At 44.5% G+C, this 18634-nt stretch overlaps 1 protein-coding gene across 1 annotated transcript; it reads left to right on the top strand.

Moving 5' to 3' along the window:
* Positions 1 to 5598: 5598 nt before the first annotated feature.
* On the top strand, positions 5599 to 16789 carry LOC136652440 (vomeronasal type-2 receptor 26-like). The gene is made up of 6 exons (XM_066629380.1): positions 5599 to 5786; positions 6521 to 6812; positions 7721 to 8551; positions 12618 to 12845; positions 15079 to 15154; positions 15894 to 16789. Exons 1-6 carry the CDS (start codon positions 5599 to 5601, stop codon positions 16787 to 16789), a joined length of 2511 nt encoding a protein of 836 aa, XP_066485477.1.
* Positions 16790 to 18634: the final 1845 nt, after the last annotated feature.

Genomic DNA, 18634 nt, shown 5'->3' on the forward strand with positions numbered 1-18634 from the left:
ACTGTTTCTCCTGCCCCAGAGATCAATATTCAAACAAGGACCAGACTTCCTGCATTCCTAAAGTTGTCGTCTTTTTGTCTTATGAAGAACCTCTGGGTATTGGATTAGCCATTTGTGCTGTTTTGTTGTCACTGGTCACAGCTCTGGTGCTAAGGCTGTTTGTGAAGCATCGTGACAGTCCCATAGTCAAAGTCAACAACCAGAGCCTCACGTACACACTTTTAGTTTCTCTCTTGCTGTGCTTCCTTTGTCCTTTGCTACATATTGGCCAACCTGAGAAGGTAAAATGTACCCTTCGCCAAAATGTCTTTGGCATCATCTTCACAATAACTATTTCTGCTGTGCTGGCCAAAACAGTCACAGTGGTGCTCGCATTCAGGGCCACACAACCAGGGTCCACTCTGAAGAGCTGGGTGGGGAAAAGATTGGCCACCTGCATTATTCTTCCTTGCATTATGATTGAAGTAGCCATTTGTATTGTAAGGATGACAATCTCTCCTAAATTTCCATATGCTGACATGCATTCCAGTAATGAGGAAATAATTTTGGAATGTAAGGAGTTGTCGTCGACCATGTTACTCAGTGAAATGATCTACTTCTGGTTTCTAGCCATTGTCAGCACCACTGTGGCTTTCCTTGCTCAGAAGTTGCCAGATGCCTTTAATGAAGTCAAATTTATCACTTTCAGCATGGTGGTGTTTTCCTGTGTTTGGATGGCTTACTTTCTGACCTTCTTGACCAGCAATGGGAAACTCATAGTAGTCATGGATAGCTTCAGTGTCTTAGCCTCCAGTGCAGCATTGCTGGGATTTATGTTTTTCCCCAAATGCTACATTATTTTGTGGAAGCCTCAGCTGAACAGCAGGGAACAGTTAAGAAAGTGGAAACGCTGAAGACAGGTGTGACAGGGAGGCGGGAGGAGGGGAGGGGGTTGGGGAGGTATGCCAGAGAGAGGGAACGGGGAGGGAGGGAGGCAGGACAGGTGGATCGATGCTCCACCGAATCCTGTCAGGCTCAGCACCTGACACAAAGCTTCTTACACCAATGCTGACCATTTGGTCAGCAGTGAATCAAGTAGCCACATTGCGGGGCTACTCCCTTTACCCGAGGAAGTGAACAAAAGTCCCCTTCTCCCAAGGGGCTGCCTGCGACTGCCATAGGCATGGAGGATGCAGCCACAGCCGTTTTTGGTGCCGCCGCAGCTGCTCACCCCAGAAGCTCAGGACTGGGCTCTTAATCCTTAAGCAGGAAGTGACATCAGTTCAGTTCAGTAAGACCTTTAATGGCATAAAATACAGAGAAAGAACAAAACAAAACAAAAATATACAAAGATAACACAGCATAGACATTGGTCTTTTCCTCACACACTGCCCAGAGTCCCAGAGCTCTGCCTGGCAATTACCCCAGATAAAAGGGAAGTGACCTTATCAAGGGTCTCAGAGTTAGGTGTGGAAAAGAGAGACTGAAGCATGATTGAGTCCTCCCAGCCCTGCGTGCTAGTTAACAATGGGCCTAGATATTACTTGCGTGCAACATCATGTAGTGGGCAGTAGAAAAAGGTATGTGTTATAGTCTCAATACAATCCCTACCACACTTGCATTTCCTCTCCGAGTAGGGAATATCACTGAACCTGCCCATTAACAAGGCTAATGGAAGAGCATTACATCTTGCAAGTGCAAATGCTCTCTGAGCCTGTGGGCACTCCAGGTGATAAAAGAAGGAGGCCAGTTTTCCCAAACTGACTGGAACATGGAGATAGAGTGGAGAGCATGTAGTTCTGGCGGCACTAAACAGCTCTTGTTGTTCAATATCAAGAATTCTTTCTTTGACAATTCTGTAAGCAGCATCACAGCCAATCATGCCTAGCTCTGCAGTGTCCAGCCCTATTGACTTAAATTTGGTTAGAAGATCGGTGATCTCTAATGGCAGGACTGAATCTGACAATAATTGGTGCATTAGACCAGAGGAGGTAGGGTTAAATAAAATTCTAAAACAAAATTTCAGAAATCTTAGCCATACAGTCGACTTTAGCCGAATTAACCCCACCTCGAGACACAGAACCGTGTAGGGAACGCACCTGGATAAACCCAAAATCTTCCAAAAAAAGGAGACTTGAATGCGTTCTAGTGGTTGGTTAATAACCTTATACCAGACAGGAGAGCCATAAAGAACCTGGGAAAGAACCTTTCCCTTAAAGAGCGGCTGGAACATAACCATTGCCGCAGGTGAAAAAGAAATGGGAAATAGCTGAGAATGCTAGTTTGGATGCGTTCTGCACTGCCTTACGATGAAAAGCCCAAGTGAGCCTATAATAGAAGTTGATTCCGAGGTACTTGAAATGCTTAACTTGCTCCATTTTATTGCCATTACAAGACCATTTAAAAGCCTTTCATCTGTTGGCAAATATCATTATCTTAGATTTAGCATAATTGATTTGCAGATTGTTGGACAAAAAATACTCTTCGGTGCGATTCAGCAGATGTTTTAGGCCAATCTTAGTACGAGATATCAGCATCATCCTGTACATAATGATGTACTGCATCATCCGTGTACAGAAGTAGCGATACTTGGCTTGCGCCTTCAGACAATGGTTTTCCGACAAAACCAGAAATTTCACTTCTGATTTATCGTGCTTGGAACTTTCACTGTTTAAAAGCTGCGGAGAGCCCTGCAAGCGTTACGCTGGGCTCCCTGCACCCCCTGGACCCTGGGAGCACGTATGGTTTGTGAAAAAATAGCCCCCTCCCCCCACAGGGACACGATCCTGGGGGTTGCTTTGCTGCCCCTGCCCAAGCCCCCACAAAGACTTATCCCGGGAGTAAATCTCCCAGGATGTTTGAGAACCAGTGCCCTAGAGGAATGGCAGTAAATGGAAAAGGCTTCAAAAGTAAATGAAGTTACAAAAAAAGAGAGCCATATCTAATTAAGGAAGCAAAGGACATGACAAATGTCTAGCTTAATGCTAACTTACAGATTGAGAAGCTGTCCTGAAGGGTCCAAAGTCACCTCAAGATTGACCACCCAAAGAGGAGCAGCAGGCCAGGTATGCCCCAGGTTCTGCCTCTCCCTTCACTAATGGTAAAGGCCGCTGCGTCTTGCGTCAGGAGAGGTCAGCCAAACGCGAACCCCTCATGAGGGGTGGGGTATTTGGGATACCCAAATTTATAGCTCTGAAGCTGGACTCTTTTTTTTAGTTCCACCAATAGAGCAATTCCCCAAACCTGCTGAGTCATGATTACCCACTCAGCTCTCTAGTTAATTACAGCTGTAAGGAAGGATTGGAATAGGAATAGGATCAATAAAATAGTCCTTTCCCTTGTAGAGAAGGTCTGATTAATGACCACAAGTCTTTCCTCTCCGTTACACAGCTTCGGTTTTTGCACTTTAAGCTTCACAGAGGGTTCCTGCTTCAGTGCCACAACAATATCCATACCCAAACACAAGATTATTTCTAGAAATCCCCTTTTTACAAAGACGTAACATTCAAACACTCTCAGATTCCCCACTCTCACCCTCCAAACTTAGAGCTCCCCCTCCCTGTAATAAGAGGACAAACAGGGTAATTCTCCCCCCACTTTGATAGTTAAGAGGAAGGGGGAAGAGCAGGAAGCAGGTGTCTGTGGCTGGTGGGGGAGACTGCTGAAATGCCAAAGCTCGATAAGGACAAATGTGAATCCCACATTCCCTGCACTTCCTGTAGCTTCCTGTATTAGAAGTCCTGAGAAGCTGAAAGGTTTGCTGCACCATGAAGATTGGACAGGCTGAACCCTGAAGGCAGTGGCACCTCTCCCTTTGCTTTTCCTAGGGTGACACACACCCACTGCAGAGTTTGTAACAGCTTTGTTAATGGCATTGATTACAATAGATGTGGCACAGTTGAAACACAAACCTTGCCTAGGATAAGAACATAAGAACATAAGAACAGCCCCACTGGATCAGGCCATAGGCCCATCTAGTCCAGCTTCCTGTATCTCACAGCGGCCCACCAAATGCCCCAGGGAGCACACCAGATAACAAGAGACCTCATCCTCTCTAGTTAATTACAGCTGTAAGGAAGGATTGGAATAGGATCAATAAAATAGTCCTTTCCCTTGTAGAGAAGGACTGATTAATGACCACAAGTCTTTCCTCTCCGTTACACAGCTTCGGTTTTTGCACTTTAAGCTTCACAGAGTGTTCATGCTTCAGTGCCACAACACTATACATACCCAAACACAAGATTATTTCTAGAAACCCCCTTTTTACAAAGACGTAACATTCAAACACTCTCAGATTCCTTACTCTCACCCTCCAAACTTAGAGCTCCCCCTCCCTGTAATAAGAGGACAAACAGGGTAAAACTCCCACCGCTTTGATAGTTAAGTGGAGGTGGAAGAGCAGGAAGCAGGTGTCTGTGGCTGGTGGGGGAGACTGCTGAAATGCCAGTGATCGATAAGGATGAATGTGAATCCCACATTCCCTGTACTTCCTGTAGCTTCCTGTATTAGAAGTCCTGAGAAGCTGAAAGGTTTGCTGCACCATGAAGATTGGACAGGCTGAACCCTGAAGGCAGTGGCGCCTCTCCCTTTGCTTTCCCTTGGGTGACACACACCCACTGCAGAGTTTGTAACAGCTTTGTTAATGGCATTGATTACAATAGATGTGGCACAGTTGAAACACAAACCTTGCCTAGGATGTTTGATGTGGGGTCATGGGCAATCCAAATAAAAATTGAGCAGGAAGTGAGTTTGTTCTTTACATATTGGGGGTGTTCACAGGGGCTGGAGTGAATGGTTGAAGAGGGTGACTGACTCCTGGTAAATTTCCAAGCATGGGAGGCTTATGGCATCTTCCTAGTGGTGGGAGCAATTGTGTTCTTCACTTTTTATGTGTGCATGTGTGAATTTATTTTTTATTATTCTTTTGTTACTTAATGCCATGTCTCTGCAGCAGTTGCAGCTGAGTTGAGGATGCCAAAATCTTTTCTGGTGGCAACCTACTCCTGGTAGTCATTTTTCCCCAAATCAATGAGTTGGGAAACAACAGGAAAAGATGACTTCCCTGACTTCAAAGCAGTGAATCCCTGTGCTCTTCCCAGGGACGTGGAAGCAATGAGAAAGTACTCAGATTTAAAAAAAAATAAAGAAAGGAAAAAAGACAACTTCATTTTCCAGATACATCCACAGTTTTTTAAATCATAGTCTCAAACCTGCCAATCAAATGACCCAAGAGTTTTCTTTCCTTCTGGAGGGAGATGTTGCCACCATTCAGAACATTGATTTCACTCTCCTGTAATTATCAAAGGGACTGTAATTAATTTTGCTGCTTACTCCGTTCCCCGTGGTCTTCCAATGACCAATGACAGAGTGAAGATGGCATAAATATACCCCTTACCATCTGGGGGCTAGGGACTAAGGAGACTCCTGCAGACAGATTTCTGTTACTTTACATGTTAAATTCTTGGCTTCACTAATCCTGCATCAGTCAATGGAGCTACCACGAAAGCCAGGCTGTTGTCATTGTGGAGATTCCGATGATACTGCAATAGATGCAGATAGGAGAATTTGTGTTCAGAGACCTGGTTGGCACTCCAGATGGTGATATTCCTCATGCTCATTATGGGGCTGCTGCCACAGGCAGTTAGTGATGCCCAGATGGTTAATTGTCGGTTGTGGCGTCCCCAGATTGTTCATCACCAGTATCATCAGCCCGGAGATCTCATCATTGGAGGCATTGTCTTTCAGAACATGTTTGAGATCAGCAGAAGCACATTCAAACAAAATCCTCCTCAGCCTCAACTCAGCAGGTCTGAATAATGATCCTCCCAGTTCCTAATGTGTCTATATCCAGATTAATTTCTCTGGCAAACCAATCACGTACAAAGGTCTGGTCTGAGCTCCATTGATAGTCTTCTTGGTGCTACAGTTTTAACGAGATTCAAGTTCTGCAGCTCCACTCCCATCTGCTAAGTGTTTATGAAATAGAAGTGTGTACTTTCCCACCCCAGCACAGCAGTATAATAACATTTTGAACACACTAACTAGAATGTCAAGGGAGGAATAGAATGTGGGAGCGGCACAAATGGAGACTTCAAGAAATGAACTTTTTCCAACATAAAATGCTACTCGGAATGCAGTGAAGCTGTGAAACATTTTCAAGTATTTGGGTGATTTATTTGGGGTTGACTAGGGAGAGCCAACTTTGTCTCCATGGATTCAATGTGCAACTGGGCCCTAAAAATGGAACTATTCCTTGATTCCTCCATCAAGACAAAAATGCAAATAAAAATAATTTGATGTATTCCAAATTTGATGTATTTCAAAACCCAACAACACCACCTACTGTTGTTCCATGAATGATATCATTTGGAGTTCAGTGCTATTCCCCCCCAACTATCTCACTCACATTTCTGCATTATGCTAATATTGAATAACTCTGTGTGTATGTGTGTGTATGTGATGTAATACAAATCATTGCTCCAGTGGTAATAATGTCTGGAATTGCAGAATATCCTGATTCCAAATGCAAATCTCTTTATAGGGTGTTTATCCAGAACTACCAGCACATCCTGGCTTTGGAATTTGCTGTAAAGGAGATCAATGAAAATCTGCAGTTGCTGCCCAACATTACACTGGGATTCAGCATCTATGACAGTTATGTGGAGGCAAGATGGACCTATCATGCCATATTGCAACTCATTTCCCCCAAGGACAGATTTGTTCCCAACTACCAGTGTGACATCCAGGGCAATCTAATGGCCGTCACTGAAGAACTGACTTCTGATGTCTCCCATCAAGTACCAGAAGTTTTGGGCCACTTCAAGATTCCACAGGTTGGATGTATTTGCATTAGCATTTTGCTTTGTGATACTTTGATTGTACCCTGTGCCAACTAAAACAATCTATGGCACCTGTTCAGTGCTGATTAACGCAATTCCTTCCAGTAACACCAAGAAAGATAAAGAGGATAACAGAGAGTCTGAAGGCACTGGCAAGAAACCAAGAGTTCACTGCTCTGTCAAGTTTTTCATTGCTCGCATCAGTTTCTAATGTTGCTGTCTTAAATGTTAGTAGCTAATGATTGCTTGTGTGGCCACAGTTTATCATGTAGGGATTTTTGTTCCTCCAAAATCATAGATTAGGAGCAAGAGCTGCAATAAGATAAGCAGCTTTTCCCCCTCAGTGCCTTCCCTCCCCTGCCGTTTTATCTGAACAATTACATTCCTAGATGAGGACTGTTAGATTACGAAATGCAGGTATGTTAGATTACTATACAGGTGTGCACCTTTTAACAACAGAGGTATATTTTTCGACCCCATTGTTATGCAATTAGGTCATTAAGTGAACATTCAGTCCAATCTATTGCCTGTGTTGTGTAAACATACACCTCCTCCCAGACACTAGCTTGCTGCACAGGCTACTGGAAATGGATTGCCTCTTTAAGAGCCTCTCTGTTGTGTAAACAAACATTCTGCTGCAGGCTATGGGAGAATACAATTGCTTCATTAAGAGCATATTTATTGTGCTTTGACAACCGTCATAAATACAGTTCATCGTTAAGCAAATGGCTGCCAAGTGGTGTACGCCTATACTACTTTAGTTATACAGGAAAAATAACTACAATTTTCCAAATAACACTGCTGTCTCCTTCCCTTTTACTATTTACCTCTTTCATACACAGAAACCATCATATATGACATTTTGAAACATCTTTCTATCTATATCCTCCATCTGCATTTAGGTGCTGTATGGTTCTGCTGTAGTTACAATGGATAAGAATCAAGCAATTTCTGTCTATAGGGAGGAACCGAATGGAGTCCATCAGTACAGGGGAATACTCCAGTTACTTCTGCATTTCAACTGGACATGGATTGGATTCATTGCTGCAGATGACATGAATCTTCAAGGGTACTTTAATGTCCTGTTTCAGGAATTTTCCAAGCACGGCATCTGTTTTGCCATCCTGGAATCATTCAGCAGTTTAGCTAATGAAAAATCTGCAATGAACTTTTATGATAAAGTAATAAATCATAATGCCAACGTTTCGGTCTTCTACGGAGACATTCGTTCCATGCTCTTTTTGAGAATGCTATTAAGTATAGGGAAAAAAGGCACAAATCAGAAGCCAAAAGGTAAAGTCTGGATTCTGACAGCACAGATGGCGATAAAATATTCTGTCAGCAATGATGATTGGGATATTCAAGACTTTCATGGTTCTTTATCATTTGCAATTCACTCCAATGAACTTCCAGGATTCCAAGGTTTTCTTCAAAGCAGATACCTTTCCAGTTGTAAGGAAGATGGCTTTTACAAGGACTTCTGGGAAAATGCATTACAGTGCACATTCTCCAGTTCTCCTCCAGGTCACAGAGAAAGTGCTGCCTGCACTGGAGAGAAGAGACTGGAGAGCCTTCCGAATTTCTTCCCAACAAGCATAACAAGCCAAAGCTACACCCTCTACAATGCTGTCTATGCTGTGGCTCTTGCTCTCCATGCCATGTATGTGTCCAAATCCAACAGGGCAAAGATGGAGGGAGAAACAAGGAGGTTTCAGAATCAGCAACCATGGCAGGTACCATTTGTGCAGGTGCATGTCCACGCATTACCTGCAGTAGTGTGAGGCAGTGGTGGATCCAGGGGGGACCATGGATGCATGGCCTCTCCAAACAGTAGTGCAACAGCTGAAGTTTTCCAGCTGCCAAGCACGGGTTCCTATGTGGGGCTTTGCTGGCCGCCTCCTGCTTCTCTGCAGGGACTTTCCCTGGCCAGGCAGCTCCCCCTCCAACACATTCCTCCTCCTCCCTCACCCCCCCCACCGTGTCGTGCGACTCCCTGGCAGGGAGTTTGTGGTGAGAGCGAAAGAGGGCAAGAGCCTCTTCCCCGTCCCCTGTGTGTTTGTGCCAGGCTGGTCTGGGCGGATGGGGAAGGAGGCCGGCCACTGAGGAGAAAGGGCGCTAGGAGCTCCAAGGAGGGTTGGCAACCTGGCCGACTCGCTGCCCTTAGCTTAAGGCGAGCGAACCATGCTGTTCAGGAGGGAGGTCGCTGGGAGCTCCAAGGAGGCGAGCTGGGAGGGGAGCGGAGGCTGCCGGCTGCCATGGGCCTCTGTTCTCTGAAACTGCATCTGAACTCAGGAGGCCATCCTTTCCACACCTTCCTGGGAGTAAACCCCATTGATTATAATGGGACTTCTTTCTGAGTAGACATGCATAGGGTAGGGCTCTGAGACGGCAATCCCATCCACACCTTCCTGGGGGTAAGCCCCATTGACTATAATGGGACTCACTCCTGAGTAGACAAGCTTAGGCTTGGGCTCTCAGTCATAAATTAGTAATAAGTTATATCACATGTATGATTTTCCAAGAGTCCTTCGAGCTTCGCACATTGGTGAGGTCCCACAGAAACATCAATTATCTCTCAATAATGTTTAGGAAGCTGCGTTGCATCGTCCACACTCATGAGAAGTGCACAGAGGCAAGTGAGCTATTCTATATTGTGTTTTGAGGGACTAGTGATCCCCAGATTAGATCACACAACATGCACACAAAAAGATAAAGTTGGACACAAGAAAGGACCTGTAACACATCTGCAAATTTGCTCCCATGGGACATGATGGGGACTGGTGAATTTAAAAGGAGATTAGATCAGTGGTTCCCAAACCTTTTAGTTGTGGGACCCACATTTTTAAACAACACTCTATCAGTTCCCACCTAGGCTTACCAGACTTTTTAAAAAGAAGATCTAGGAAGAACAGCTGTTAGCGCCAATCAGGCGCTAGCAGCTGATTGCCCCCTCCCCGCCTCGTGCTCCAGGGCTGAGGTTTGAGCCGCGATTGGATAATGTGGCTGGGGAGGCGGGACTTTAGCGCCAGCTAGGAGCACGCGCTCCAGCTGGGCTCAGTTTGCTCCCGGCTGGCAACCCCACCCGCCCGCCCTATTAACCAGTCTGGGATTAGCTGTTTGCCTTCGGGGGCCGGGTAGGAATTTTTTGCAGTCATCCTGATTGGACCTTGGACGGCTGTTTTTTCGCCTACCTCAGACTGGCAAAGGGTGGTGCGGTTATTAGGTAGTCTGGGTCGGTCACTCCCAGTGTGGGCAGGGTACGTGCGGGGCTGGGTAGGCAGGTACTTGGCTCGGTGTTTATCCAAGGCAGCAGGGTGAGGGCTAAGTCTGAACTGCTCCCATGATGCCTGACCAGCTCCAGGAGGCAGGCAGGCGAACCCCTTGCCTGGACTGACAGGATGGTGTGGCTCGGCCAACTAGCCTGAAGTCCAGCTGCCTTGCCCCCCTTTGGGGGGTGGTGGTGACAGACCTAAGCTGGCATCTGACAGCTGGGGCCTCGAGCCACGTAGTATGCCCAATGAGAACGCAGGGGGAGGCAGACGGCTAGGACCGTTTCCCCCATATGTCCCCGCACGATTGATGTTCAGTGTTATTGCCCTGCTGCAGTTAAAGTTCAATAAAGTGGCCCATTTTCATCCAAGCCGAAGTCTGGTGTCTTTATTGCGGTTGTGGGGGTAAATAATATTAGTAGTTACCTTGCAAACTGTAGGAACTGAGCTCCTTACAGGGTAATTAGCAGCTACAGAATCTGATTTTTGAGTAGCTTGAGACAATTAGTTATCTGATCTTTCCATCATCTTTCAGTATCCCACCCACAATCGAGTCATAACACATTCATACAACAGGATCACTCAATCACCCTCACACCAGGGGTGGATCCAGTGTTGGGAGGGGCATGATAACTACCAACTCCAGAGCCCAGTTCCACCAGGAGGGTAGACCAGGGCTTCTTTAACTTGTAGCCTCCATGGCCAAGGTTCACTGGGTGGGTAGTCCTGGCCTCCCACATGGATTTGGAGCCCAGATTTACAAGTTGGGTTGACCTGGGCTCCCGCCTGGACTTTGGCTGGAATGGGAGCCCAGTCTACCCAGCCAGTAGATCTGGGCTCCAAGTCGAGGTAAGAGCCCAGGTCTACCTCCCCACCAAACCTTGGCCACAGAGTCCAGGCCAAAGGTGGAGTTTTCATTTATCCATCCTGACCAATAACCTTTAAGAAACAAACACTGGATCCACCCCTGGTGTGAATGAGGGCAATTGAGTGATCCTGTTGTATTGGTAGTAATGACTGAAACAAGAGGATCCAATGGAAGTGAACCATGTGTGGTTGCATTCATATCAATGATGGTAGTTGGAGGGGGGGCAGGATAGAATTGGGCTATAAATTACCTAAAGTGTTTCAATCAAATTTTTGTTATGGGTTGCTTTAGAATGAAAGAGGTGGAAGGGAATAAAAAGGCTATGTCCATGTGAAACACCCACATTATTACATTAGATACACAACTGAGAGAGAACAAAATGGATATGAGGACATTGTCCTATGGATGAGGAGAAGGAAGCATCAGCAAGGCCACAGGTCATGGCGCAGCAGGAATCCGTAATGAAAGGGGGGTGCCTGTTTCCTTTCCAATCCCTCAGTAAACCATAAGCTCTCCCTCCAGTAAACCAAGCTCAACTTGAGAGTTGCCTGTAGCACCAATTTTCCATTCTCCCCTCCATCTTTGAGTCCTCCTTTCTATTCTGATCCAGGGCTTCAGCCTCCTAGTCCAGTTACATGCTATACTCCCTCTACTCCAGCCTCCATCTCTAGCCTCCTGCTCTGACTTTGGTTCTCCCCTTGACCCCATAATCCACACACTGAGTTCCAGGCATCCATGGTCACTTTGGTTGTCAGCCGGAAGTAACAGTTTATTATTATTATTTTTAAAACATTATATTTTAAAATATTTAAAATATTTCTTTACTGCTTTTCAACAAAACAAGTTTACAAAGAAAAATCAGCTAATCAGATGCCTTCAGGATTGAATGAATATAATATCTATCAATGGTACATTTTCTATCTGAGTGGGAAAGATTCAAATCTCCATGGATTTGTGAGTTGCTCTAGAAGCCAAGGGTATGGCAGCAATGGGCTTCTCCATTGTGGTACACGTCCTCTGGAATCAACTACCGGTAGACTTGAGGACAGACCCCTCATTATATGGTTTCTATTTCAGGGGTTCCCAAACTGTGCAATGTGATGCCCTGGGGCATTTGGGGACATTCCCCAGGGAGCTGCTGGCTCCTGGCCAGCTGGCAGCTATATCATGCAGGACACTGGAAATGGCTGGCAGGAGGATCTGCTCAACAGGTAGAGGTCTTACACATGGTTTCCGGACACTTGCAAAGGCCCATCTGCCCTGAGTCTCTTACCAGCCGTTTCCGTCATTCTGCGATGTCTCTGAACCGGGAAGTAATTCGTAATGACATTGATGGGACATTGTGGACCACCATAGATTGAGAAGCACTGAACTATTTGTTTTGGCTGACATTTGATAGGGGAGGAACTAGCTAGGGACCTTTTTTATCTGCTGTCGACGCTTTCCATTACTTAAACCTGTTTTACATATTAATCTCCTCCATATTTATTTGTAATTATTACAATTGGTTTCTTATGTTTTATTTAGAGGTCTTGTCTTTTTATTTATTTTCTTCTTGTTGTACACCGCTTTTTGTATAGGAAAAAGCAGTACATAAATCGTTTAAACACACAAGTACTTGCATCTTCTTTGTTCAAAGGTTTCTTTTCCTTTTTAATGTAGCTTCACCACTTCTTGAAAAAGGTGTCATTTAACAACAGTGCTGGTGATCAGATTTCCTTTGACCAGAATGAGGAATTAATTGCTGGATTTGACATCATAAACCAGGTCACATTCCCAAACCAAAGTGTTGTTAAAGTCAAAGTGGGAAGGCTGGATCTCCAGGCTCCTCCATCTGAAGCCATCTCCATTAATGAGGATTCCATTGTCTGGCCCAGCTGGTTCAACCAGGTAGGACAGAGGTTCACACACCATAGGTTGGGACCCATCACTGGGTCAAGTTCTAGTTATTGGTGGGTCCTGCAACTGAATTGCTTGATAGCTGACAAGGAAAATGTATTCAGGCCTATGGAAACCAAAACAGAGCTGTAGGCACACTTTTACTCACAAGTAGGCAGCCGTGCCTTGGTTCATTTGGAAGGGTAGCCCCAAAAAACATTTGAGATGAAGTACCTTCAAAGCTGAGAAGGAGAATGTATTCAGCCCTATGGAAAGCAAAATCAAACCACACGTGTGGATTTACTTGCTAGTAGGTGAACATGCCTTGGCTATTATCGAAGGTCAGGTGAAGGGGAATGCAAGGCCATCAGAACTGTCCTGCTTTGATGGACATAGAGCTCAAGAAAACGTTCCAGAAGGTGCCCCCCCCCATAATAAAAAAAGATAAAAACAGAGGTTTGAATGTCTCAAAAAATAGGTTGGCCCCCATAAAGAGTCATATTATAAAGTGTATCCCAGTGCTAAAAAGATTGGGAACCGGTGAGGTAGGACATAGATGTATGCAATAGTTTGGGGGAGAATCCCCTATGCAGTGTGTAGGGTTGCTACACTTTGAGGATTAGCCTGAAGTCTCTTGCAATCAGTCTCAAACATCAAGTGAGTCCCAAAAGCAACTCCAGAGATTTGAAGCAGTAGAACAGCCAGAGGAGGGGAAAGTGAAAAGAAATGCAGGCGCCGCAGTGCAGTAAGTGGCCCCTTCCACTCCCCTTTTGCACCATTCCATGCAGCCACTGCAACACACTGGTGCTCGTTGAACCTAATGGTGTCATCTCTGCCTGGAATGGCTCCAATGGCAAGTTATGGTGCCTACAGTACTTACCATTTTGCACCCCCCCCCCATCTACAGTACTGTTTCTGGCCCTAGTTCATACTGGTAACACTCCCCTTCCTGTCCATGAAAGACATCACAGTTATACAGGTACATTACTGTTATCTAGAGTCTATTTCATTTCATTCACAGAAGACATATTTGCTAATATTTGTGGACAGCTATGTACACATGTACTTACACCATCATGTTAGCTGGTGTCATAGTCGACATATTAATCACAAAGCGCAATACAAATTTACCAGTGGCTGGCACGTGCCTCCTGCGCTTGCCAAAAAGTGCCATAAGGCACATCCACAGCCACTCTAGAGTCAGCTAGGCTGGCGCAAGAAAGTGCACCAGTCTAGCAGCACTTCCCTACTCGGAGAGGAAATGCAAGTGTGGTAGGGATTGTATTGAGACCATAACACATACCCTTTTCTACTGCCCACTTCATGACGTCTCACGCAAGAAATATCTAGGCCCATTGTTAACTAGGATGCAGGGCTGGGAGGACTCAATCATGCTTCAGTCTCTCCTTTCCACATCTGACTCTGAGACCCTTGATAGGGTCGCTGCCTTTTTATCTGGGGTAATTGCCAGGCAGAGCTCTGGAACTCTGGGCAGTATGTGAGAAAAAGACTGATGTCTATGTTGTGGTGTCTTTGTATATTTTTGTTTTGTTTTGTTCTTTCTCTGTATTTTATGCCAATAAAGGTCTACTGAACTGAACTGAACTAGCAGCACTAGATCCTGCCCTGGAGTTAGAAAATTTTCACCTGCTAGGGCGGGGTGGGACAGGATGGTGGGAGGACGTAACAAGGGTTGGGAGAGGACATTTCTGGGCAGGGGGAGGATGGGTCATGACAGGAGGAAGATCGGGACCAAGAGGGAGGTGGGACTGGCTGTGGTAGTGCAGGCTGAAGCCTAACCCCCATTCCCAGGCTGTGTAGAATTACACGGGCTGCTCAGATTTGCACCTGCAATTTCGCTGTTGCAGATCCAAATAGCCCTATAGGGGTAACTGGAGTTCTACATGCGGTAAGGGGGAAAATATTCTCTTTCCCTCAGTTACCCTCCAGCCACCTCCTAACTTGCACTGCATATAGCACAGGGCAATTGACCTGCCTGTTCCAGTACAGGTTAGAATTGGGCTTCCTGTGCGATGGCCATCTTTGCTTCAAGCTTCATCACACTCAGGAATGTGTACACCATGCTTAGAAAACCATCAGCATCTTATTGCAAACCAGTTTGTCTCCTGCATCTTCAAAAGTCCAAGTTTAGTTTTCTAAAACTTAACATTCTTCTCTTTCATTGGTGAATTGGACACGGCCCCTTTCTGTGTGTAATGACAACTGCCGTCCTGGATATAATAAGAAAAAGAAGGAAGGGGAGCTATTCTGTTGCTATGATTGCGTCCCATGTCCAGAAGGGAAGGTATCAGACATGGAAGGTGAGCCTTGTAGTGGACAGAGGTATTGAAAGGATTGGTTGTAATCCAGAAAAATTGGAATGTTCTATTAATACATTGAGATTCTTGGGTTGTTTCTCTAATGTAACCAATCTTCTTTCTTTGAAATGTGTTTTTGAATTTTGTTAGTTTTGTGTGTGTGATGCCTCATCCCTTTCTGCAACTGGCAAACAGCTGGCAAGGATATATATTATATTTAGTATATTTTATATAATATTTTTATATTTTAGTTTGATTTTACATTTTAAATTATGATTTAATTATTTTATACACAGCTTTGAGCTTTTTAAAAGAGAGAAAAAACCTTCAAAATAAATAAATATGCACATAGATCTATATTTTGTTTGTTTGGATAGACAGACTGCATCTCAATAATGTACAGTTTAAATTTATCATGTTATAATTTTCTGATTTACTATATTACTATAATTCACACATGTAGTGCTTATGGTATACACAGAAGCTGTGCTTGACAAACTTAATTAAATAATTAATTAGTTAATTAGTTAAACCAATCAGCTGGACAGAAATGATTAAAAAAAATACAAATTAGTCCCTTCCAGAACCTCACACTTGCTACTGACTTTTCTAAAGGGTCTACCAGAATGGTTTCACATGGAGCATTTTGTGTTAACCTAAACATTTATTACTACAGTATCTATGGTTATGTTTATTAATTATGCAGGTTATGTTCATTAATTCAATGGCTCTTCTTTTTCAGATATGGCTGACTGTTTCACATGCCCCAGTGATCACTACCCAAACAAGGACCAGACTTCCTGCATTCCCAAAGCTGTCATCTTTTTGTCTTATGAAGAACCTCTGGGTATTGCTTTAGCCATTTGTGCTGTTCTGTTGTCACTGGTCACAGCTCTGGTGCTAAGGCTGTTTGTGAAGCATCGTGACAGTCCCATAGTCAAAATCAACAACCAGAGCCTCACATATACACTTTTAATTTCTCTCTGGCTGTGCTTCCTTTGTCCTTTGCTACATATTGGCCAACCTAACAAGGTGATCTGTATTCTCCGTCAAAATGTCTTCAGCATCATTTTCACAATGACAATGTCTTCTGTGTTGGCCAAAACAGTCATAGTGGTGCTTGCATTCAAGGCCACACAACCAGGGTCCACTCCGAAGAACTGGTTGGGGAAAAGGTTGGCCAGCTCCATTATTCTTCCTTGTATTATGATTGAAGTAGTCATTTGTATTGTACGGATAACAATCTCTCCCACATTCCCTGACATGCATTCCAGTAAAGAGGAAATCATTTTGGAATGTAAGAACTCGTCATCAACCATATTATTCAGCGAAACTATCTACTTCAAGTTTCTGTCCACTGTCAGCTTCATTATGGCTTTCCTTGCTCGGAAGTTACCAGATGCTTTTAATGAAGCCAAATTAATTTCTTCCAGCATGGTGGTGTTTTCCTGTGTTTGGAACGTCTACTTTTTGAACTTCCTGTTCACCAATGGGAAACTCATAGCAGCCATGGATATCTTCTGTGTCTTAACTTCCAGTGCTGCATTGCTGGGCTTTATGTTCTTCCCCAAATGCTACATTATTTTGTGGAAGCATCAGCTGAACAGCAGGGAACAGCTGAAAAAATGGAAACGCTGAAGAGGTGGAGAAGTTTCCCTCTCAGTGACTGCCTTCTGCTTTCACAACTACTTGAACCTTTTGCAGTTTTAAGTGTACCCCAATATTTTATGTATCAGTTTATTTGAAAGCATTTATGTCCCCCCTTTTTGAGCCCGGACATGCCATTTTAGGTAGCTTACACAACCAGATAATAAAACAATATCAGAATAAACTTTTTTGGCATACATCCAAATAACAAGTATTGCCTGCCCCAATGGCCACCAACCACCCGCCCTCCCCCTGCCCAGGAACACCTCCCTCCCGCCTCCTCCCCATTCCCCCACCTACCTCAGAGTCTTGATTCGACCCAGCAGAGCCGACGCAAACTTCGGTGCCTCCATCGGTGCAGAGGCTTGTTCCAGCCTCCACAGGCTGGCACGCCTCTGTACGCCAGCCTGGCCGACTCCCAAAGAGGCACAAATGTGACTTACGGCACATTTGCAACCCTCCTGTTCCAGTACAAGGGATTTGCATCAGCCCATGGGGACTTTAGGATTGTGCCTTAAATAAAGCCTTAAATTATCCTTCATATCTACAGAAAATAAAAGGAAGTTGGTAAATTAGATCGAAAAACCAGAAATATCAACCTTGTTTCAGCTAACAAATTTCCATACCATCAAGGAGCTTCAAACACTATCTATACCATAGTTTGTTTAACATCACCATCACAAATTTGGAAACCTCCTTCAATTTCTTAGGTGAACAATCATTTAAGAGAAGCTTTATTTTTGCCATATCTGAGAGGCCATCGCTATTAACCAGGATGGGCATCAAACAGGTGGAGCTGGCACTGTTATGCTATGAACAAGAGAAGAGTAAGAGATATAAAAGAGATTGAAACATTACAGGGGCAGAGACGATCCTGTAAGGGAATCTTATAGTCTCGCCCAACTCTCACCCTTGAGGGAATATCGTTGAAACTGGACAGAGTTATAGAGTATTGCTCTCCAGGGTTTATCAGTGAATAAAGGTAACTTGCCATTTTCCCAATCTGGTATGGGATGGAATTATTTAAGGGAGAGAAAACCTTTGTTGCCAGTTCACAAGAACATTGGAATTCAATATCCCACAATCTAACTGCAATCCTCAGGTAGGCCTCAGAGTATGAACACATGTTCAGGTAGCCTAGTGAGATCCCTATTGACTCAGTTTTCTCCCTCATGAAGCTCAACCATGTAGAAAAGTCAAGTTTGCCAAGCATCAAGTAAACCAGACTTCTTGGCACAGAATTGTAATGAATGTGCAACCAATATCGAATGGACAGCAGCCAGGCTCTGGTTAGCAGGAGTTTTTGCCTTGTTTCCTAGCACATGGCAGCATAGGAGACACACCTAGGCAACCCCAAAATTGCCCTAAGAAATTTTGCCTGAACTCGCTCCAAGTCATGGTTTGCAGCTCTAATCCAAATTAGTATCTTCTTCTTCTTCTTTAGCATTTGTCCTGTCCTTTAGCATTTGTCCTGGAGCTATTTTGATTTGGAGTCACCATTTCTCTTGGTCGTAGACTTGGACAGGGTGTAGGCAGGTGATGTTGTTGTTGTTGTTGTTGTTGTTGTTGTTGCTGTTGTTGTTGTTGTTGTTATTATCAACTATTTATATACTGCTTTTCAACTAAGAGTTCACAGAGCGGTTTACAGAGAAAAATCAAATAACTAAATGGCTCCCTGTCCCAAAAGGGCTCACAATCTAACAAGATGCAGATGAATACCAGCAGACAGCCACTAGAACAGACAGTGCTGGGGTGAGGTGGGCCAGTTACTCTTCCCCTGCTAAAAAAAGGAGCACCCACTTGAAAAAGTGCCTCTTACCCAATTAGCAGGGGTTC

The sequence above is a fragment of the Tiliqua scincoides genome, chromosome 5 (assembly GCF_035046505.1).
Source record: "Tiliqua scincoides isolate rTilSci1 chromosome 5, rTilSci1.hap2, whole genome shotgun sequence".
Taxonomy (NCBI): Eukaryota; Metazoa; Chordata; class Lepidosauria; order Squamata; family Scincidae; genus Tiliqua; species Tiliqua scincoides.